The sequence below is a fragment of the Artemia sp. Qi Xiang Cuo genome, chromosome 17 (genome assembly GCF_049724085.1).
Source record: "Artemia sp. Qi Xiang Cuo chromosome 17, ASM4972408v1, whole genome shotgun sequence".
In the NCBI taxonomy this organism is placed as follows: Eukaryota; Metazoa; Arthropoda; class Branchiopoda; order Anostraca; family Artemiidae; genus Artemia; species Artemia sp. Qi Xiang Cuo.
The window spans coordinates 3749952-3773701 of NC_142810.1; the positions used below are offsets into that span (position 1 = coordinate 3749952).

Below are 23750 nucleotides of genomic sequence, written 5' to 3' on the forward strand. Positions count from 1 at the left end.
AACTTACCTGGATCATTCAACATCCCCAGTGCTCGTAATTCCTTTGTCGATTCGGTGTGTTCAAATCCTTCTCAGATCAGTGAACTACGTAAGAGCAAAGACAACCGGAAAATTATAGTTAAGTCTAAAGATACTGCTTAAGCTATCGTTGACCACATAAAAGGCTAGTAACCCACGATTAATGCGTCACTAAGGGCTCCAAACTTTATTAGGGTAGTGAACAGAATTCCTGTCGAAATGGAGGAACAAGATGTGTTGTACCTTATCCCCAGAGTTTGCAAAGCAGTCAGAATTGAAAGCTGACGTCCTTACAAAGTTTACTTCGATACTCGTGCTGACCTGACTCCTTTCTTCAACACGGAGCCAAAATTGATTACGAAGTACTTCCTATTGACGAATATAAGTTTTTGCAAAGAAGATACTTCTCTTGTCATGCCGAAGGCCATTTTGCGGTCAATTGTAATAATACCGCTATTTGTGGTTGCTGTGGAGCAACTGACCATGCATCCAGCAAATCCAATCCATGCACTGGTGATGTTTTGTGTAGTATGTAAGAAAAACGATCATACATGCTACAGAGTAAATTGTCCTGTTGCTAAACAGAAGCCAACCTCTGCTAGGCCATGACCAAGCAAGCCCCGACATCAAATAGTCTGATATCTTGGAATATCAATGGGAACTTTATTTTTATTATTAGTAGTAGCAGCATTATCAATTACAGTAGCAGCACATACATTTTGCTTTTTGGTCAACTGAACATCCCACTCATGATACCCCGGAAGTTTCTTCTTGATACGATAAAGCGTTCTAAAATATTTCTGATACGCCCGCATCAGCAATCTGTATGCACATAATATGCTTTTATTTAGTTCCACGTTTCCCTCAACGTTTCCTTAGAGGTTTATTATAATATTCCTAGCCTTAGCAGTACCCACTACAGAAGTAGTAGTCAGTCGTTCAAAAAGTAGGGTAGCAAAGTAGCAATGCTACTGGGCAGTTTTCAAATTTGTTGGCAGAAAATACGATTTTTATATGTAATATTAATTTTTGCTAAGAAAAAAGCTGTCAAAACATAACACAAGCACTATGCAAAAAGGTGGGTAGCACAGTAGCAATGCTACTTGGCAATTTTCATGGCCTAGTAAATTGTTGGCAGATTTGGTCTGAAAAAACCAATACTTCCACTATCCCCGAAATTTTTGGGGATTTCCCCAAAAATCTGTCTCCTCGAAAAAACTTGGTTCCCAAATATCCAAAAATTCGTTTAGGGTTACCACCCCTAGTGATTTATCACTAGTGACAATCCAATCCTAGTAACTATCACTTTGACATAATTTTTCACCACGTTCCGAAGTTTTTGTCTCAATTATTTTCTACACATCAAAAACCAGCCATATATCATTGAATTACTGGCATTTCTACCTATTTTAGCAAAAGCAAAATGTTTACAAGACTATATCTTTTCATCAAAGATTCTCTTGTGACTCCTGTTAAAGAATTTTTGTTGAACACTTTTACATTCAGTGTAATTCTGAGCATCGATGCAAAGCGAGTTATTTTAGACAGCTGGAACGTGAGTTTAAAAATTGTTTTCTTTTGCTATTCTGTTTAATTTTCAAAACTCTGTAAAGATAAGACAGTTAGATTTGAAATTATTCAAAAATAAAGAAAAAAGGGAAGGATGGTAGGGGAAACCGGCCCACGTTCGCCACTTTCCTGGTTATTTATTTTTTGTAAACACAGTTTTCGAGTTTAAATAATTCTGAAAGTTGCCACGTATATATTCATGTTCGGGGTATCTCTAAAAAAATCCCTGACAACTAATTTTTCTGGATGTAGCAGAAAAATGGGTTACACTGATGTAGTCAGAAAGTGGTGAACCAGGGCCACCCCGGTTCACATTTGCCACCGTCTTGGCCGACGTTCGTCACCGTCTTAACTCAAGTCAAGAAAATCTCTTACTCCTATAGAATTAGTCATAGGATTTGTTTTTTATCAGATTTTTAATTGTCTTTCAGAATTCAGATACAAAAAATTAAAAGGCTTGGGACAGTAGCCTACTCAAAGACCCACCTTCTATAAATCAAATCCTAGCTAAGTTAACTGCTGAAGGCTATCTCATTGGACGGAACACTACTATTGATTAACGCATCTTATATCTTGAAAGGTCAACACCAAACCTCAGCCCTTCGGCAAGTCTTGAAGTCCCACCCAACACTGAGGGACTACCTAATCTTGTTACAACCTCGGACTTTAAGACGCATGATTCTTCTTCGGTAAGCACACACTTGTTTGGTTCTACACACTTCAAGAATTGAACATCAAGTTCAACTTGATATTCCTTCAAAACTTTCGCAACAAAGAAGCACTTAGCACTCTTTTTACCTGCAAGTCCAACTAAAACACAGTCATCGATTTTTATTGGTTTGTTTCCCACATCTTCCTTATCTTCTTCTAGCTCAAGACTATCCTCACTCTCCATGCCAAGCTCCATCTCAAAACGATCAGACTCACTTTCACTATTTAGGAACAATTGCTTGCTTGCTTCTTGCAGTTTAGCTTTGTTTGCGCTCTTCTTTTCCTGGGTTTTTATTCTTTCTTCCTCTTTTTTGCAGCTTTCAGCTCCTCTTCCTGGCAGATTCTTTCCTTCACTGGGGTATCCGTCAAAATTTCGGTAGTCTTTTTTTTTCACTACACGTATGATTTGTTTTCTCGGAGAACCTTTCGTACATCAACTAGTTCAGAGAAGCTTTTTTCAGCTTGTCCATGTAAAGGGAGTCCTGAGAAAGATTGGGTATCGTTCTCATGGTTGGTGGGCTGATTAGCCGCATCATCGTCAGCAGAACAAGCAGTGCGTGATGGAGGTTCCATGTCATCGTGGTTAGACGTAGATGGTCGATCAGAGACATAAGAACTGAGGAACTCGTGATCTTTGAAAATCTGGGGATTGAAAAGGAAAATTCCGGTGCAGCGAAAACCGCTGATTATGGTTTCTGGGGTTGGTGCTTTTGGATACGTTTTTCCACAAAGCTCAGAGATGTGATACATTGAAATATTCTTGCATTTATGTTTGTCATAAAAGTCGCAGATTCCCGGTTGTAGAAAGCTTTCAAAGGAAACATAACTGACCTGTCTAGTGGTTGCAGCTTATTTGTTGTATGAGGTGGAAAGGTGAGCATGACAACTCTATTTTCTTTGGCTAAGTCAAGCACTACACTACTGTAACGACTAATGTGACTGTCAAGTATTAGAAGCACAGGATTAGCCTTACTCGGTCTTGTATGACTGATAAAATGGTTCATCCAAACAATAAATAACTTATTACACATCCAACCAGAAGCTGTTTCTGACCCGTGAGCAATGGTGCCTGGTGGTGCTCCTGTCAGTAAGATTTCGGGGCAATTCTTGCGAGGAAAAATGAGCATAGAAGGGACACTATTACCCATGGCACTAACGCAAACACACATAGTAATATTTTGCCCTCTTTCTGCTGACGTTACCTTGCCAACCCGTTTTTGTTCTTTTTCTGCCACAATTTTCCCTGGCTTGGGAACTGTTGATAGTCCGGTTTCGTCTACATTCCAAATATTTTGCGCGATAAATTTGTAGCGCTCGTACACATCATCAAGATTTTTAAAATATCTCCCGACTATCACACGATTAAAAGTAGTTACACGGCCAAGACTGGTTGCTTCAGGCACTCTTATAGTAAGATTTGGGTGTCTTGCCATAAAACCACGTTACCTATCTTCCCCTGCAGCATTTTGATTGTCACTGCTTATCCATGAATTTGGGATGGTAAGTCCTTTTGCAAGAGAATATCTGCAAGCAAGCTGACGAACTTCAAGTGGTGTTAAACCATAATGCATATGGCACACAACTTGCAAGTATTTAGCAAGAGCATATTCTGTTTCTTCTGTAAAGATCTGTCTTGTAGCATAAAGTGGTGAGAAAAATGAGAGAGGTAGAAGCTCAATATCCACATCCTGTTCCTCAGCCTTGGTGACGTATCCCCTCAGAGTTGTCCGTGGTATTCTATAATTTTTTTGCAGCCGTTTTCTTGTTCTGTTTCTTTGCAATAACTTCGGTTACAGCAGCTCGGAGCAGCTTAGGGTCCACACCCCCCTTCTTCCTGTCTTCTACTGGATTGGTTTTTCGTACCATTATGCCCTAAAACAAGTTAGAATATGCTAAGCCACAGAATTTTTTTAGTTTTGTTTTTAATAGTCGTTGGCAAGTAAGAAATTTCATTGAGAGGGTTCAGCTTATATATGGGTTTTACCTCGTTTGGTTACTCGTGGATAATAATACGATTTGTTGAACAATGTGGAGTATGTACTTTCAGGTAGGCTATTTTGATTAAGAAATACAATAAAAATTTTAAAAAAAGTTAATTTTTTTTTTAAAATACATCTTGAGACATAAAATTTTAAAGCGTTGAGGGGTTGACAACTGTGGTATTAAATCAATGGTATAGAAACCAAACTAAACTGTCGCTCCCTCTACAGTCGCTTCCCTCTACCAACCATAGTAGAGATCTACCTCTTGACACTTCACGTTGCCCTAGTAGCGTAATTAAATAAAAAAACAAGTTTTTTTTAACTGAAAGTAAGGAGCGACATTAAACCTTAAAACGAACAGAAATTATTCCGTTTATGAAAAGGGCTGTCCCCTCCTCAACGCCTCACTCTTTACGCTAAAGTTTTTCATTGTTTAAAAAAAAATGACTTGTGAGAAAGTAAAACTTTAGCTTAAAGAACAAGGCGTTGAGCAAGGGACATTCTCCTTCGTATACAGAATGATTTCTGTTCCTTTTAAGCTTTAACGTCGTTCCTTAATTTGAGTTAAAAAACTTGTTTTTTTAATTTATTTTTGAACGTTTTAGAATAAATGCAGGTTTTGATCTTGGCTCACCGTACATGAATAATTAAAACAAAATTTCCATATTAATTTACTTTTATTTGGTTAAATGGCTTTCTCGAAACTTGTTTAATTTTATTTACGAACGTTTTTATTAGTAATAAATATACGTAACTTACGAATTAACTTACGTAACGAACTTCTATATTCATATATTTTTAAAACGTATATTACGGGTTCGCCTCCTAGTTAATACCTCGCTCTTTATGCTAAAGTTCGAATTTTGTTCCAATTCTTTAAAAATAACCTCTTAATCACAAAGGCCGTTAATTAGAACAAATAGCTCTTATGATAGTACTAAAAAATCTTTGGCTTAAAGAGCAAGGTATTTACTAGGGGGTGAACCCGATCCTATATGTAATATTTTTTGTTCGCTTAAAGTTTTGATGTTGCTGCTGTTGCAGTTGAAAAACTTGTTTTTTATATTTAATTTCTGATCTTTTTTTAAATAATGCTGGGAAGTCCGGCGTCCCCTTCATAGCAATGTCCATTCCCCCATGAAAACTTCCTTCATGGAAAGATCCTCCCACATAACTGCCGACCCACCCACACCCCCCCCACTACCAGGAAAAATCTCCCCCGAAAACGTCTGTATACTTCCCAATAACCAATACTATATGTTAACATTGGGTAAAGTTCATAGCTTTCAGCCCTCCTCCCGGGAACTTTGGGGAATTAAGTCATCCTAAAAGACATACTTATAATATTTTCGAACATGCTGAACAAAATAGCTATCTCAAAATTTTGATCCGGTGACTTTGGGAAAAAATGAGCTTGGGAGGGGGCCTAGTTGCCCTCCATTTTTTTTGGTCACTTAAAAAGGGCACTAGAACTTTCAATTTCCATTCCAATGAGCCCTCCCACAATATTCTAGGACCACTGAGTCGATACAATCATCCCTGGGAAAAAAAACAAACAAAAAAACCCGCACCCGTGATCTTTCTTCCGGCAAAAAAAATGCGATATTCCACATTTTTGCAAATGGGAGCTTGAAACCTCTACACTAGGGTTTTCTGATACGCTGAATTTGACGGTCTGAATTTCATTCAGGCTTTATAATTTTTAGGGGGTATTTTCCCCTTTTTTCGAAAATCAGCCAAATTTTCTCAGGCGCCTAACTTTTGATGGGTAGAATTAAACTTGATGAAACTTATATATTTGAAATCAGCATTAAAATTTGATTCTTTTGATGTATCTATTTGTATCAAAATACTGTTTTTTAGAGTTTCGGTTACCATTGAGCCGGGTCGCTCCTTACTTACAGTTCGTTACCACGAACTGTTTGAACATAGCATAGGCTACAATAGAAAGGTTTATATTATAGACAGCGCAATAGCGCTGCCTAAGTAAAGAACGATGTGGGAACAATATATTTTATTTTTCTTCTGACCAAGGCAGTTCCCATGGAAGGAGTTGAACAGAATTTGTGCTTTACTGAAAAATTATAAATTATATGTTTTCGCTTTTTTAACTTTAATAAATAAGAAATTATTAAGACTTAAAGTAAATATCAGCATATGTATATCAAACTGACAATGTACGTGTATTTGGTCTGTACCCCCTTTTTTCTGCTGGATGGGTTTTTTGCGCCATTATGCTCTAAAATAAGTTAGAATATTGTTAGCCAGAGAAGTTCTTTATATTAAGTTTCTTCATCAAGCTATTTTTCTGGGCCAAGCAAGGTTTGATCCAACCATACTGAATCTCCCAGGCTAAAGTAAATGGGATTGCCGTTTCTTCATCGAGTGTATCTGACAAAATCATAGGCAGCGCGCTAGCGCTGCCTAAATAAAGAACGTATGTGTTGTTTTTTTTTTTTTTTTTATACATACCCGGGCAATTCGTATCGAAGGAGTTGTCGTAGAAAATTCGAAAAGGGCTGATTAGATTGCAAATTGGAGTGGCTAGGGCCCTTTTTAGTAGTCGAAAGAGATTGGAGGGCAACTAGCCCCCCCCTACGCCCATCATTCCCCCAAACACATCCAATCAAAATTTTGAGATAGCCATTTTGTTACGTGTAGTTGATTTCCATATAGAAAATATCTTTTTGAGGAGGACACTCCCCCACAACCCTTGGGGCAAGGGTTTTAAGTTATGCCCTGGGGGCATATAAAGTTTTTATAGAAGGCGTTGTCGTAGAAACTTCAAAAAAGGCTCATTTGAGTGGAAATTCAAACAGCTAGTGCCCGTTTAAATAGTTGAAAGTGATTGGAGGGTAACTAGGCCCCCCCCCCAACGCCCATCATTCCCCCAAACACTTCCAATAAAAATTTTGAGATGGCCATTTTGTTCAGCGTAGTTGATTTCCAGATAAAAAATATGTTTTTGAAGAGGACACTCCCCCACAACTCACAGGCCAAGGGTTTTAAGTTATTCCCTTGGGCCATATAAGGTTTTTAAAGATGGCGTTGTCGTAGAAACTTCAAAAAAAGCTCATTCGATAGTAAATTCAAAGGGCTAGAGCCCTTTTTAATAGTCGAAAGGGATTGGAGGGCAATTAGCCCCCCCCCCCTACGCCCATCATTCCCCCAAACACATCCAATAAAAATTTTGAGATAGCCATTTTGTTCAGCGTAGTTGATTTCCAGCTACAAAATATGTTTTTGAGGAGGACGCTCCCCCACAACCCTCAGGGCAAAGGCTATAAGTTATGCCCTGGGGGCATATAAGGTTTTTTTGGAATCTTTGTCGTAGTAACTTGAAAAAGGGCTCGTTCGATTTGAAATTCAAAGGGCTAGTGCCCATTTTGATAGTCGAAAGTAATTGGAGGGCAACTAATCCCCCTTCCACTCCCACCCTCCCATGCCAACCCTACCATTTGCCCATTATGTTTAAAAAATAAATGTTGCCTTAAGATTAAATCAAACTGCACAGTGATAATTCTAATTCCCAATAAGGCATCTCAGCAGTATCCCAAGAACGACTGAGGGTATTATGTTCAAACTTACGGGGCTAGTTCTGCTCTTCAGATTTAACCAAATCAAAATAGCGTAAGTGTATCCAAGCTATCAAAGAAAGTAAACAGATTTTTTTTGCGAGTGGTATCAAGATTACCATTTCAGGTGAACTAGAGGAGGTATGAAACTGAATGAAACAGTACTTTTTGTGTCCAGATTTTTAAAAGGGTGTATGTTGTTAAAAATTGATGAAATTTTTCTCCAGCATACAAATAGCAGGCCAAACTATAAAGTCTTAAAAAACGAAAAGATTTAAAGTATTATTTTCTTTTTCCCGGAAGACTATGTCAATACAAAACGAACAGAAATTAATTAAAAAAAAATTTTCCCCAAAATAAGTTTTTCAAAGAAAAGTAAAGAACTCAATTAAACAAAAAATGAGAAAAAATAAAATCAAATAATCTACCAAGCATGAAACGACCACAAATCAGCATCCATAAATAAATGAAACCCAAAACGAACAGATATTACAATAGATAACCGAGTCAAACTCAAAACGAGCAGAAATTAACATAAGTTGGGCGCAAAACCTCTTTGCCTTTCCAAGGCCAGAACAAAATTGGCACTTTACTGAAAAAAATACAAACAAATTTGCATTGTCAGTTTAATATGCATATACTGATATTTAGTAATCAAAATGTTAATATTATTTGATTTATTAAAGTTATAAAAGTAAAAACCTTTATTTTTTTTCTCCAGCAGATATCATCTATGCCAAGTATTCCCTAGAGGATATTTTTGGTGATGACCCTTCATAGTAATTAAATTGCCGACGTTTCTAAATTTTTGTCATTTTTATGTCATCTAGTATCATCAGTTTTTTTTTCGAATTCTACCAGGAGTTTTCAAATACTTGGATCATTTAGGGGGTGGATTATTGTATAGGGAAGGGGGAAGGGTTCAAGACACTTAAAGAGTCCATTTTAACGCTAAAAGATTTAAGTCTCTAGGAGCTCTACTGTTAATAGCTCTTTTCTTATTGCAGAAAATTTTTCATTTTGTAAAATTAAAGATTTCATTCTTACCGGCACGAAAGGTAGAGAGATGTAATGGAGAGAATTCAAGAGCACTATCAGAAGATTTACCTGGAGATTTACCTGGACGAAATTTTTTTTTTAGCTTTTTTGCATTAATATCGCTTATGTGTTTCCTTTTATTCCTACCAAGGCTAAGGGGTGAACAGAAAATAATTAGATTCTTTATTTACCCTTTAGCAGTACTGTCTTCGAACAACCGTTTTTGTCGCTCCCTTTCCTCTGTAACTCCCTCTCGCTGGCCTTTGCATATATATTTTACGAAGTTAATTTTCTTCTTTTCCTGATTGTGCCATATAGATTCTGGCTTCAAAAACGATTTATTTTTTCTTCATTTTTTTTTTTTTTTTTTAATTGAAGGACTGTAACAAAAAAGTTACAATTAAAGTAAAATATTTTCAAATTTCAAAAACATTTTACAACACTTTATATTCTTCCACTCTGCATGGCACACTCGAAGCTACGCTTAAGCCCACTCACCCCCTCCCACAGTGCCAAGCATGGTACATTTTTGCCATGTTTTCCATATACCACAATGTTTTACACAATTTTTGAAGGAAACTAAACCATCACTTCAGTTTATTTTTGGGATAAGATTGATTTTGTCGGAACTTGTTACTGTTTTTTTCCTTTTTTTACTCCCTTTTTTACAATAAATTTGTCAATTTGGTCAATTATTGGCACCTCTGTCACATTGGCCCCTCCCTCAAGATTTTGCTCATTGGCGCCCTTGTCACAATGCGCCTCCCCTAAGATTTGCTCTATATTCACGACTGTCTATACAACGGAGAATTTATAGCTATGATAAAAATTCTGAAGTGAGTCAGTAGTCCTAATACTATCCAGATTGGTTCACTTTGAGCTTGACCACAAAATAGTCACAAAGCATCTTTTGAGATAGAAAATGACAGTCAATCATGGAACTGAGCTCATTGCGCAGAATTAAACAAAAACAGAAACAATCCTAAAGTATCTCTACTCTACCAAAGCTCCTATATTGTTTTGTGTTTGGAGTAAATTGCTAGTTTCTTATAATGCGAAAAACATAGAGAAATATCACCAGTTGGTTTATTTGCGCTAATTTTTTGATGTATTTTAAATAGGCTGTGATGTAATAATTTTTGTTCATTTTAAGTTTAAAGTTCAATCTTTACTTCACCCAGAAAAACTTTGTTTTTAAAATTAATACAATTTGCTAAGCAATTTAAAAGTTCTTTACCCAAATATTCGCTTTACAAGCACATAAGAATCAGACGGATGAAATACAGATAAATACTTTTCTTATATATGCTTATCAAACAGTTCGTGGTAACGTGGGAGGATCTTTCCATAGAGGAATTTTTCATGGGGAAGGAAATTTTTCATGAAGGGGGTGCCGGATTTCCCAGTATTATTTAAAAAACGATCAGAAATTAAATTAAAAAAAGAATGTTTCTTCAACTGAATGTAAGGAAGAAAATGAAAAACTTTACTAACAGAAATTATTACATATTATAGGGGGTTCGCCCTTTCGTCAATACCTCACTCTTTACGCTAAAGTTTTTCTTAGTACTTTCAAAAGAGCTACTTATTCTAATTAAACCGCCTTTGTGATTTTAGCGTAAAGAGATCAGAGGACGAACCCCCTCATATACGTATATCAAACCGAACAGAAATTATTCCGTATATGAAGGGTTGCCTCCTCTTCAATACCTTGCTGTTTATGTTATATTTCTGCTGTTTGTCCCATTTTTTAAGAACGGCTACTTAAACACAAGGGCCGTATGATTAAAATAGGAAGCCTTATTAAAAGTCCTAACATCTATAGCTTAGACCATTCGACATCAGATCGAGAGATCACTGGTTCAAACATGTCCACTGATGTTAGTCAGAAAAAAGTGAACAGCTGTGACATTTTAACATAAACTAACATTTTTTTAACATAAAATAACATTTTTTTTTAACAAAAAACAACTAAAAAAAATATTTCAAATAGTTATATTTTGCACGTACAGATTTACAACTAATGCTAAAAAGATTTTTGTTTTGTGTTGGATTCTATATGCAAGTGTGACAGATTTATATTTTTGGAACAATATAATAAACAAACAAGATAGAAAAATTTATTTAATTGAAGAACAATACTTGAAAAATATATAGATAAATAGATAGATAGATAGATCGTGTATTTCAAAAGCCCAAAAGCCATATACACACAAAAATTTATGAAAAATAAAGAAATCACAACAGAACAAATTACGAAACACACATTAACATGATACATAGCGAAAAATACCTTATGGTAAATTATTGAGAAAATAAGTTTAATTTCATATAATTAAGAATAATTAATTGTAAAAACTTTTCCTTCTTTCTAATCCCTTCTCTATGTACGCACCAATACGAAATATTGTGGTTGGATTACAACTTTGTAAAATTTTAGGAAGCAGCCAAAAGAATCCCATGTAAGTAATTTTCCCTTAAATCAGAGAGCACCGGGCACTTTCGGAGAAAATGGTCCAATCTTCGTCCTCATCTCTACAAAGAGGACACACATACCGACCATCAGGATGCACTATCCCCCTATCGAACACCATTTGCCTGCTCTGGATTCGAAGGCAATTCGCACTATGTTGAATCCATCGACATAAAATCACAGCCGGTAAATTAAATTTAAAATAAATTTCCTCTCCAAAACTAGGTTTAACCTGATTATAATGATTCAATGTAGCAGAATTTAAAACCAGCCCTTGTCAATACTGAATTTCTTGACCCTCTATGATAAATCGTACCTGGCTTACTAAATTTGTTGATAGATAACGGGAACCACGGAAATATCACGGAAATATTCTTTTATACATTTTTAGGTTTTTAATTCCCATTATCGTCGGATTTCTAAAAATTGCAGACATGGCCACTTAACCTCTATTAATTAGTTCATCAACATGACTCTTTAGACTTCCATTTTCCGATAAAACAAATCCTAAATAATTTATTCTTTTACTTACTTTCAGTTCCTTATTATTAAATTTAAATCTTTTATTATCTTCGCCACTTGTTTTCCTTTTTAAAAAAATAACAACTTCACTCTTTTCAGCATTCAGCCTTAATATTTTCATCTGCAAATATTCTTATATAAGACTCAAAAGAGTCTGCAGACCTTGCGGTGTACTAGCCACCAAAGCAATATCATCCGCAAATAATAGTAGTGATAGTTTATGGGTCCCTAGACTAACTTTCGGAGCCCATCTATTCTCTAGAAAATCAACAACATCATTTATAAAAATATTAAACAAATTAGGAGAAAGAGTGCTGCCTTGTTTTACTCCCAGCTTAATATTAAAAAGCCTAGAAAACCTGTTACCAACTAACACGATTCCACTCACACAAATATACATACTCACTATCAACCTCACAAACAAATGAGGGAGGCCAATTCTAAACAGGGCATCCTTCAATAGCTCTCTGTCGACACTGTCGAACACCTTGTGGAGGTCCAGAAATCCCACATAAAGACAAGTTTTTTCCCTTTCCATATTTATCAATTAATGCCTTTAAAATAAATATTGTATCTAACGTCCCGTACCCTGTCCTAAAACCTCCTTGTTCTTCTTGTATTATATTATTTTTATTTAACCATTTAGAAAGCCTGGTATCTAGTATTTTCTCCATTACCTTATTTAAAGCAGGGACAAGCGCTATTAAACGATAATTCATGCGCAACTTGGGGTTTCCTCTCTTAAAAAGCGGCATACTCAATAATCTCTTCCATTCATTTGGCCATTGTCCTGAAGTTAACACCTTATTACAAATAAAAACAATTATCGACATAAAAATTGAAAGAAATTTCTTAAATAACGTTATTGGTACACCATCAACACCCGCAGCCGAACCTCCTTTTAAATTCTTAAATACCAACTTAATCTCATCATTACTCACTTCCCCTTCTAAATCATAATCAAGTTCCTTTTTAGGACAAACGACCATCTCTGTGGTATGTGCTACCTCTTGTATTTCTGCACAATCACCTTCCAAGCTTCCCAGGTAATCAGGCCATGAATTGGCGTTTGGGGCCATCTGTGTATTTCCTTTTTCATTTCCAATATCATTCCTTATATAACCCCAAAACTTCTTAAAATCTTTATTTCTAAAATCATTTGCAATATCCAGTTTCTTCTTAATCTCAAACTCTTTTTTTTCCTTTTAATTAACCTTTTATAATCTCTTCTTTTATCTTTATATTCGGCTAATCTTAAACTTTGATCTTCAGCTCTAACACATTCTTTTAAATGACTAAATAAATATTTGATCTTTTCTTTCATTAACTTACATTCCAAATCAAAATATCGCTCATTTTTTTTTTTTTTTTTAGATTAAACGATACTGCACAACTGCAAATTATTTCATTTAACTCCATAATTATACCATGTATATCTTTTCCATCTTCTTCTAACGCTTTCAACTTATTCGTTACATGCAACTTCATAAGCTCCCTTTTAAATGTTTCAAAATCATTATCAGTTAAATCGTATCTAATTCGTTTTCCTAAGCCATCTAATCTAAACTCCCCATTACATAAATTTCTAACTCGAGGAACATCATCCTGAAGCTTCCCAGTCTTCAGCTCAAGCTTAATAGCTCTAGGATCAGATCCAACTAAATCTAGTACATCAATATCTATCGATTCAGGTACAAATTTCGTATTAATCAGCGCAAAATCTACAAAACTTGGAGTTGGGCCCGAAAGGCAAGTAAACTCGCCCAGACCCTCGCCAGAATATTCCTGTCAGTTTGGAGAGGGGGTGAACACTAAGAAAACTAAACCAAACCGTTAAATTTTATTTTTTTGAGACCTCCCTAAGCGGACTATTCGTTGGAATTACAAATCTAATTTATATCTCAATTGTTAGGTTATGTTATTACCTAATTATTTACCAGGTCGCAGCAATTATCGCGAATTTTAGTTATGTGGTACAATTTTTTCCATGGAGAAATTTCCCGGGGGGAAGGGAATTTTTCATGGAGGGGGAACTGGATTTCTTAACTTCATTTAAAAACGATCAGTAATTAAATATAAAACAAGTTTTTTTGTACTTTCGTCAGAGATATTTATTCTAATTCACGGCCTTTGTGATTAAGGAGTCATTCTTAAAGAATTGGAACACGATTTGAACTTAACATAAGGAGCGACGTATTGACTAGGGGGCAAACCCCATAATAAACGTAATAAAAATATACGAATATAAAAGTTCGTTACGTAAGTTAATTTGTAAATTACGTCAGAAGCAAATTTAGAGACAGCTATTTAGCAAAAGAGAAGTAAAATTTTTATGCAAATGTTGTTTACTTATTCAATGACGGTGAGCCAAAATAAAAGCTGCATTAACTAAAAAACAATCAGAAATTAAATAAAAAAACAAGTATTTTAAACTGAAAGTAAGGAGCGACATTAAAACTTAAAACGAACAGAAATTATTCTGTATATGAAAGGGGCTGTCTCCCCCCTCAGCGCCTCGCTCTTTACGCTAAAGTTTTTTATTGTTTAAAAAACTATAAGAAATTAAAGTAAAAAAAACAAGTTTTTTAAACTGAAAGTAAGGAGCGACATTAAAACTTAAAACGAACAGAAATATTGAGTATATAAAAGGGGCTGTCCCCTCCTCAGCGCCTCGCTCTTTACGCTAAATTTTGACTCTCACAACTTTATTTTTTAAAACAATAAAAAACTTTAGCGTAAAGAGCAAGGCGCTGAGGAGGGGACAGCCCCTTTCATATACTGAATAATTTCTGTTCGTTTTAAGTTTTAATGTCGCTCCTTACTTTCAGTTTAAAAAAAAGTAAAGAACTCCATTAAACCAAAAATGAAAAAAAAAGAATCAAATAATCTACTAAGCCCACTACTACCCCAAATCAGTATCAATAAATGAATGAAACCCAAAACTGACAGAAATTAAAATAAATCAAACTCAAAACGAGCAGAAACTAATCTGAGTAGGGTTCTAAACACTATGCTTTCTAAAAGCCAGAATATAATTTGTACTTTACTGAAAAAATGCAAATGAATTTACTGAAAAAAATTTGCATTGTCAGTTTAATGTACATATGCTGATATTTATTCCTTAAAATCTTAATTAATTTTTTTTCTTAAAGTTATAAGTAAAAATATTTAAAAGAATTGTTTTTCAGCAAACTACATTTTATATTCTGGCTTTTAGAAAGCACAGGGACACTTCCTCTCCTGTAAAAAATAAATTCTGCTCATTTTAAGGTTTAATATTGCTCTTTACTTTCACAATAATAGTGTAGGCCAGATATATTCCCAGAAATCAAGAGAAATTAAACATCAATTTCACATTTTTGGTGTGTTTTTTAAGTTTTTTCTCCCCCGCCATCCGAGAAAATAAACCCCCAAACAAGATTTTTGAATACAGCCATGAGGATTGCAAATTAATTTCTACCTCCACCTTCCTCTTGTCTCTTTCTTAGAACTAATTCTTTATATATCTGAAGGCTCATTGAGAGTTGGGATATTTTGGTATTAAAATTTGCCCTTTGAAGCGTGTCCTTTCCTCCCAAACTAGCTAAAATATTTAAAGATCTACAATGAGATTTTATGATTGTAATTTGGTAATGTAATGTAAGGTAATTTCCAATGGCAACTAAACTCTGCTCTATAAATATTGCATAGTATCTCTGCCTTTTATTTGGCAGACGGCCAGGAAAAACGAGCAAGGCTGCCTTATTTTAAAAATAGGTATCAAACAGTTCATGGTAACGAACTGTAAATAAGGAGTGACCCGTCTCAATAGTAACCGTAACTGTAAAAAACAGAATTTGTATGCAAAGAGATAAATCAAATAATCTACTTTTTATGCTGATTTCAAATATATAAATTTCATTAAGTTTCATCTTACCTATCAAAAGTTATGAGCCTGAAATTTTTTTCCTGATTTTCAAAAAAGGAAAAAAAAGCCCCTAAAATCAACTGATTTCAATGATCAATGATCTCAAATCTTACCATCAGATTCAGCGTATCAGAAAACCCTGCTGTGGAGGTTTCAAGGTCCTATCTGAAAAAATGTGGAATTTTGTATTTTTCCAAAAGAAAGATCACGGATGCGTGTTTATTTGTTTGTTGTTTTTTTCCAGGGGTGATTGTATCGACCCAATGATACTAGAATATCAGGAGAGGGCTCATTCAAATGGAAATTAAAATTTATAGTGCCCTTTTTAAGTGACCAAAAAATTGAAGGGCAACTAGGCCCCCTGCCCCGCCCCTTTTTTTCAAAAATTTTCCGATCAAAATTTTGAGATAGCCCTTTTGTTCACCATAGTTGAAAGGCCCATTAACCATGCTTTTGGGTATAACATGACCCCCCCCCCACACCCCCAGGGGCACGGGCGAAGTTATAAAATTTGGGCCTTGGTTGCGCCTAGTATTTGTGTTTCGTATGTATCCATAAATTTTCGGTGGGGGGAGGTACAAATTTTCTGCTGGGGTTTTTTCCATGAGGACGGAAGTGTCCAGGGGGCATAATTGCTAGGGGAAATTATACACTGGGGGAATTTGCCAGAAATCTTCTATAAAATTCTTTTCATGTCTTGCTTTCTCTTGTCCGCCTCATTTTTACGCGCATATTGGTTAAGAGTAATTATCCGGGGTTAATTTTTTACTAGGATTGTATTGTATAGAGGAATTTTTCGTGGGGAGGGGTTTCTCTGTGGAGGGGGCCAGATTTCCTGGCAGTATTTAAAAACTGATCAGAAATTAAACTAAAAAAAGTTTTTTCAACTGAAAGTAACAAGCAACATTAAAACTTAAAACGAACAGAAATTATTACGTATATAGGGGGTTGCCCCCTGCTCAATGCCTTGCTCTTTACGCCAAAATTTGAATTTTGTTCTAATTCTTTACTAATGACTCCGGAAACATAAGGACCGTTTAATTATAAAAAAAAAACAATATTCTAAAAGAAATAAAAAACTTTAGCGTAAAGAGCGTGGTTTTGCGGTGGGGGTAACCCCCTTTATATACTTAATGATTCTGTTTGTTTTAAGTTTTAATGTTGCTCCTTTCTTTCAGTTGAAATTTTTTTTTATATTTTATACAACAGACCTTTATTCCTTTGATTCTGTAGAACCATTTATAAAAAAAAAAATCTAAGGAACAAAAGAGACTGAAATTTTTGGTATCTTTTTACTGACAAATGACCATGTAAAGCAAGCACTGATCCAGGGTCACAAATTTTATTTTGGGGTACTTGGTAACAGTGAGGAGGGGTCCATCTTTTGAATGTAATTAAATACTAATAGATTGTTAAAACTAATTCGTATGTTTCGTATAATTTTATTCTTTTAAAAAAGTAATATTTAAAACAAAAATTTATCTAACGACATCACACAATATAATGTTTTTATTTATTTATTTTTTTTTATTGAAAAATATATATTATAAAAGAATAACATATATAATAATACATTACTGATCAGCCAAACATTATTTTGTTGAAACCACAGTCTGAGGTAAGTTGTTTCTCAGGGGAACAATATATAATTTGCCGTCCCCTATCTCATCATCAACTGTAAATTTTACAATTTTGGCCCAAAAATATTACAATTTAAGCTTGTTTCGGTACTCCCAAGCTTGCTGCTTGGAGTGCTTGCCTGCTCTAGGCCATCCCCTAGATCCAGCCCCGGTTGCAACATGATATTATGTTTTTAATTTTATGTCTGTAGTTTTAGTCTACATTACACTGCTAAAGTATAGTGCACTACTTTACTATTACTAACAATATTCGTCACAGCATTAAGTCCCCTGACGTCAACACAGCCACGCTCGCTCCCTCTCTACTCTGGTTTGTTTTCACCCTCAATCTTTACACCCTCCAACGAAATTCAAAAGTTCTTTAAATCCTTCTTATGACATTCACCCCTATTTAAGGGTGCCCTGGTGATAACCGAAAACCAATGTTTCGATTCACAACAACTAAATAATGACTAATAGTAGTAAGCTATCTAGTACCACGACGAGTGATTGCGTAATTTGTCTTATCTCTAGCATATATAAGAATATACAGTACAGTTTCACGCCTACAAGAATATACACTTCAGTTTCACGTGCACATTGCAAGAAGCGACCAATTCTTTTATACCTATAAAGTGGTCAAACACGTTTTGAGAGTATAATTGTTTTTTTTTTAATCGAAAACTAAAGATTGTCAAATTGCGTATTTAGAAAGGATTTTGTAGGAAAACCTGTCGATCACCCATGCGTTATCCACTGTTCCATTTCTTTGAAGTATGTGCTATCAAGAGCGGTTTCTGATTTTTTTGGACAATTGCCTTTAGCCAAGAATAGTTTGATATGGATGTGTCGGTACATAGCATTTGCAAATTGGATCCTATGAAAGATGGAGAAAAAAAAGGGTTTAGCATTTGCGAATTGGACTATACGAATATATAAATTTGGAACAATATCAATCTACGGAAATGGTTAACGATGATAAAATGGTCTTATGACTTGACCTAGCTGTACTTCTTCGATGTGTACTGTATAATACACAAGTAGTGTTTGAACAGTGTTGTCAATTTAAAATAGAGTTTAACGGTATAGTATACTACAAATTTGATACTAAGAGAGATGTAGATGGCAAGAAAAGAATTTTAATAACAGATAGCTCTACTTCTTCGATGTGTACTGTATAATACACAAGTGGTTTTTGAACAGTGTTGTCAATTTAAAATAGAGTTTAGCGTTATACTATACTAAAAAGTTGATACTAAGAGAGATGTAGATGGCAAAAAAAAGAATTTTAATAACGAATAGCTTTACTTCTTCGATGTGTACTGTATAATACACAAGTGGTGGGTTGCTGGGAGCGGGGTGTCTTAGAGTAGTTATAGTGAGATAGTGGGGGGTGAATTGCTAGCAAAAAACCCTTTTGAATGACTTGAAATAAAAAAATTTTAACAAGAAATATCAGAAAAAATATTTTTTGGGGGGATGGGGTGATGGCAGAAGGATCTCTTAGAGTAGTTATAGAGTGATAGTGGGGGGCAAGTTGCTTGCGAAAAACTCGTTTAGATGACATGAAATAAAATATTTTAACAAGAAATCTCTGCAAAAATATTTTTTGGGCGGATGGGTTGATGGCAGAAGGATCTCTTAGAGCAGTTATAGTGTGATAGGGGGGGGCGAGTTGCTAGCGAAAAACCCGTATGGATGACTTGAAATGAAAATTTTTAACAAGAAATCTCTGAAAAAATATATTTTAGTGATTGGATTGATTCCAGAATTATCTCTTATAGGAGTTATAGGGAGATCTTGGTGGAGGAGCCGCTAGCGAAAAACCCGTTATAAGGTCTTTACATAAATATTTTAAACATGACAAATCAGAAAAAATATTTTTGGGGGGATCGGGTGAGGGCAGAAAGAAGTCTTAGAGGAGTTCTCGAGTGATAGGGGGGCGAATTGCTAACGAAAAACCCGTGTGGATGACTTGAAATAAAAATTTTTAACAAGAAAACTCTGACAAATTATTTTTGGGGGATGGATTGATGCAGAAGGATCTCTTAGAGTAGTTATAGTGTGATAGTGGGGGGCGATTTGCTAACGAAAAACCCGTGTGGATGAATTGAAATAAAAGATTTTAACAAAATATCTCTGAATTTTTTTTTTCTGATGGCAGACGGATCTCTTAGAGTAGCTCTAGTGTGATAGTGGGGGGCAAGGTGCTAACGAAAGACCCGTGTGGATGGCTTGAAATAAAAAATTTTAAAAAGAAATCTGAAAAAATTTTTTTGGGGGAATAAGTTGATGGCAGAAAGATCTCTTAGAGTAGCCTACTTATAGTTTGATAGTGGAGGGTGAGTTGTTAGCGAAAAACCCGTGTGGATGACTTGAAATAAAAAATTTTAACAAGAAATCTCAGAAAAAATATTTTTGGGGGGATGGGTTGATGGCAGAAGGATCTCTTAGAGTAGTTATAGTGTGATAGTGGGGGGCGAGTTGCTAGCGAAATACCCATGTGGATGACTTGAAATAAAAAATTTTAACAAGAAATCTCTGAAAAAATATTTTTGGGGGGATGGGTTGATGGCAGAAGGATCTCTTAGAGTAGTTATAGTGTGATAGTGTGGGGAGAGGTGCTAGCGCAAAACCCGTGTGGATGACTTGAAATAAAATTCTTTAACAAGAAATCTCTGAAAAAATATTTTTTTTGGGGGGCGGGCTTGATGGCAACACGACATCATATCGGAGTGCGAGAGATCTAGTGGAGGGCGGGTTGATATAGAAAACAATGATATGAATACTATAAATTACAATATATGAAAAGACATATGAAAAAACATTTTTGTGGGGATCGGGTGATGGCAGAAGGATGTCTTAGAGTAGTTATAGTGTGATAGTGGAGGGGTGAGTTGCTAGCGAAAAACAATATGGAAAATACAATTCTCCGGTTCAAATGTGAAACTTAAGTCTATTTTTGGATCGAAAAATAAAACGATTTCCGTAAAATCGGAGCTAATAAGTGTTTTTTACCGTAAACTCTAGTTTTTTGTAAGAAAATTATGGAGAATACAATTCGCTGGTTCAAATGTGAAACTTTAGTCTTTATTTAGATCGACAAATAAAATTATTTACATAAAATCTGAACTAATAAGGGTTTTTGATCGTAAACTTTAGTTTCTTGTAAGAAAATTATGGAAAATACAATTCTCTAGTTCAAATTTGAAACTTAAGTCCAGTTTTGGATACTCATAATGATGAGGACTGATGGTTCTAATTCAATATTTTTTTTTCATAAAAACAAACTTTTTTTTAAACTTCGAAATTATTCAACTTTTTTTTAGCATTATTTCATTAAAAATATATTATGCATTACATTGTTATGTGTTCATTATTTTTAGAGTTAGCTAGCATATCAAACGTTTAGAATGTCTATTAAAACATCGGAGATGCAAGAAAAGGAATTTTCATTCATCTAAAGTCAGACACATGGGACAACTTTGACAAAATATAGGTATCAGATTGAATAAATTCTTTATCAGCATCCGTTGTTGGATATATCATTATGTCATTATGAAAAAATAGTAAGTAAGTAAGTAAGTAACAAACTCTTTCTTGAATTCACCTCTTGGATAAACAATACAGAAATTTAATTTAGGAAACTATGAAAAAAAATTGAACAAATTTCTTATTAAAATTCATGAAAGTGGATTGCAAAATCCCAAAGTGTACGAACTGTGGAAAACCCGGACATTACCGGAAAGATTGTTGGCAAAGCCTAGCATGTATAAGGTGCCAAAAATTCGGGCATAGTGCAGACAAATGTATGGCACCAAATCCTATTAATAAAAACTAATCAGACAGGACTTAGAGGAGGTACGTCCCAAGTCTGAAAATAAAATCACAAAACCTCCTTCTAACCAAAATGAATATATTTGTTTTAGTACGTTGCAGGAAAATAAAACTGAACCAAGTTCTTTCCCATTTATGTGGACTGCTAAAATAGCAGACCAAAATTTTGCAAAATGTTTTGTAGATAGCGGGTGCCAAAGAAGCTTATTAAGGGAGGAAATATTTCAAAAATTTCCAGTAGAGGTTAGTAGACGCCTCAAACCGTCCTCCCGAAACGTGAAATCTTTAAGTGGAGGGACTTTACCACTAATAGGAGAGATAAATGTAGCATTCTGCCTTACAGATGGGGCAAAACGGAATGAAAGATTATTTTGGAAATTTTTAGTCGTCCCAGACTTGAAATTTAACGTAATTATAGGATGTGATATTTTAAACAAACTTGATTGTACGTTAATTTTAGAATATAATAAAATCTCTTTAGGAAATACAAGTACGGAGGAAACAAATTCCCTTGCGTTTTTCACGGAAGAAATTTCGGGAAGGGGTATAGCGAAACAGGTCTGTATTCAGGCCAATTGTTTCAAAATCATTAAGGCCAAATTGTCGAATCACACAGCACCCTTTGTAGCTCACGGCGACACTATAATGTTTACCCCGAATATTCAAAAACAATTACACATATCTCCGTCGCTATGTGAAACTTATAACAATGCAATAAAAATAGTTTATTTTAATACGAGCGATGAACCTCTAAACTTACCACGAGGTAAAACCGTTGGTTCATATGAGGTGATAAACAATGAATATTTAACGGATGCGACTCTCTTAGCAGCAGGAGTAATAGAAAATAAAGAAGAATCCCTCTCTATAGAGGAGAATAAAATAGGATAGGAAGACAGCAAATTTTTAAAGAGAATTAAAACGGGTCCATTAAGTTCAGAAAGAAAACAAATAGTAGAGACAGACTTATTAAAACTGAAACGAGCCATTGCAACTGGACCTTATAATGTAGGGTAAAATGACCTCCCAGGAAATAACGTAAAAATAGACCTAGATATACCTATAAAGTGTGTCAAACAATTCGGTTTGCTGTATTCAATGACTGAATGTTTCGAAAAACACATAAACGGAAAATTCCACCAAAAAACTTGTGGGATGAAAGTAATAGTCGGTTCCTCATAGATTTAAGAGCAATAAATAAGGCGATAAAAGACTCACAGTGGGGTATTCGGAGAATTTCAGAGGTCATATCTGATCCATCTAATAAAACCAAATTCATTTCAACTATTGATATTAGAAAAGGATTTAGTCACTGTAACTTAGCTGAAGAAAGCCGAAAATATTTTAGTTTCTCAAATAAGGGGATTTCTTATGTATTTAAGCGCGTGCCACAAGGGTCAGTTTTCTCGCCCCGAGCTTTTGTTGAATTTTTAAATCAGGTTTATGGACCCGAATTTTCCTAATTTTTATCAAGTTATGTAGATGACTTGACAATATATATGTCAGGGAACTTTGAAGAACATTTGAAACATATTGAACTAACTTTAAAACAGGCTATAAAATTTAATCTAAGGCTTAATATTGATAAATCTCAATTTTTTTCGGAAGAGTGTGACTTGTTAGGGTTTCGAGTCGCCACAAATGGAGTGAAACCACAAGCACAACAATTACAAGCTATAAAAAAATTCTAACCAACAAGTGACGTCACAGGAATTAGACCATTTCTAGGCTTAACAGGTTATTACAGTGGATTCTATCATAATTATGAAAAATTAGCCGAACCTTTAATTCAACTAACTAGAAAAAATATTCCTTTTATTTTTGGCCCAAAACAAAGCGTAGCCTTTGAAAAATTAAAAACAGAATTATTAAATCCAAATAGTATTTTTTTAGGATTTCCTGATAAAGAAAAAGAATTTTACGTCGACACAGATGCCTCGAAAAAAAGTATTGCTTCAATTTTAGTGCAACAATGCGAAAGGACAGATAGATTTCGAATAGTGGCAACCTATTCAAAGGTTCTCAGTGGTGAAGCCTCAAGGTTTGATAACCACAACAGGGAACTTTTTGCCTTAGTACAAAGTCTAAAGCACTTCCAAAAAGGGTATTTATGGGCCGTGAGAACTCACATATTTGTAGACTGTGCAGCGCTAACATATCTTAAAAGATCAAAGGATCTTCATTCAAAATATATAGAATTGCGGTTCTCTTAGACAACGATTTGTATACACATCGCCACATTAGTACCATTAGAAACCCTGCAGACTATTGGAGTCGCCCTAGCTCACAATTCATTAGAAAAGATAGGTCAATTAATCTTGATGAGTTAGAAGTAGAATATTTAGCTTTATTAGGAGACGAGAAACCGATTATTTTTTTTGGGATTGGTAAAGAAGAGATGAGGGTATTTCAATTAGAAGACCCTAAATTAAGGTGGCAATTGATGAAATAATAAAATTAGAAAATACACTCTTAGGCTTAAAATCTCCCCAGGATATA

At 35.0% G+C, this 23750-nt stretch overlaps 1 protein-coding gene and 1 long non-coding RNA gene across 2 annotated transcripts; both read right to left on the reverse strand.

The window, feature by feature from the left end:
- Nucleotides 1–2984: 2984 nt before the first annotated feature.
- Nucleotides 2985–3746, reverse strand: LOC148941811 (uncharacterized). The gene has a single exon (XM_089103342.1). It carries the CDS (start codon nt 3729–3731, stop codon nt 2985–2987), a length of 747 nt encoding a protein of 248 aa, XP_088959468.1. The 5' UTR covers nt 3732–3746.
- A 120-nt stretch (nt 3747–3866) lies between these two features.
- Nucleotides 3867–12761, reverse strand: LOC148941812 (uncharacterized). The gene is made up of 2 exons (XR_016143164.1): nt 12566–12761; nt 3867–4170 (listed from the first exon to the last, which is right to left on the reverse strand). It is a non-coding gene; the product is annotated as an uncharacterized LOC148941812 (long non-coding RNA).
- Between the last annotated feature and the right edge of the window lie 10989 nt (nt 12762–23750).